The sequence below is a fragment of the Calidris pugnax genome, unplaced genomic scaffold (assembly GCF_001431845.1).
Source record: "Calidris pugnax isolate Ruff unplaced genomic scaffold, ASM143184v1 scaffold1504, whole genome shotgun sequence".
NCBI classification, from domain to species: domain Eukaryota; kingdom Metazoa; phylum Chordata; class Aves; order Charadriiformes; family Scolopacidae; genus Calidris; species Calidris pugnax.
The window spans coordinates 4,135-4,455 of NW_015092549.1; the positions used below are offsets into that span (position 1 = coordinate 4,135).

General features: G+C 60.7%; 1 protein-coding gene across 1 annotated transcript in view; it reads right to left on the reverse strand.

The window, feature by feature from the left end:
• The window catches only part of LOC106900508 (rootletin-like), a gene marked incomplete at both ends in the record, with an annotated part of 13,597 nt that overhangs the window by 4,105 nt on the left and 9,171 nt on the right, over positions 1–321 (reverse strand). Inside the window, one exon of the mRNA XM_014962595.1 lies at positions 14–134. Within this exon, the coding sequence (XP_014818081.1) occupies positions 14–134 (121 nt within the window). The remainder of the gene's footprint in view (positions 1–13; positions 135–321) is intronic.

Below are 321 nucleotides of genomic sequence, written 5' to 3' on the forward strand. Positions count from 1 at the left end.
CCTCCTCCATCACCTTCCTCATTCTCAGCCACCAGCCTCTGGAGCTGCTGTGCCCGGGCGCTGGCGTTGTCCCTCTCCTCCTCCGCCTCCGCCAGCCGCCGGCTCAGGCCGCCCACCTGCACCCGCAGCTCCTCCTGGGGGGAGAAAATGGGGTGAAAAAGGGGGTTTTTTGGGAGGGGGGACACGATGGGGAAGGGGAAAAGGGGAAGGGGAAAAGGAGAAGGGGAAAAGGAGAAGGGGAAAAGGAGAAGGGGAAAAGGAGAAGGGGAAAAGGAGAAGGGGAAAAGGAGAAGGGGAAAAGGAGAAGGGGAACAGGAGAAG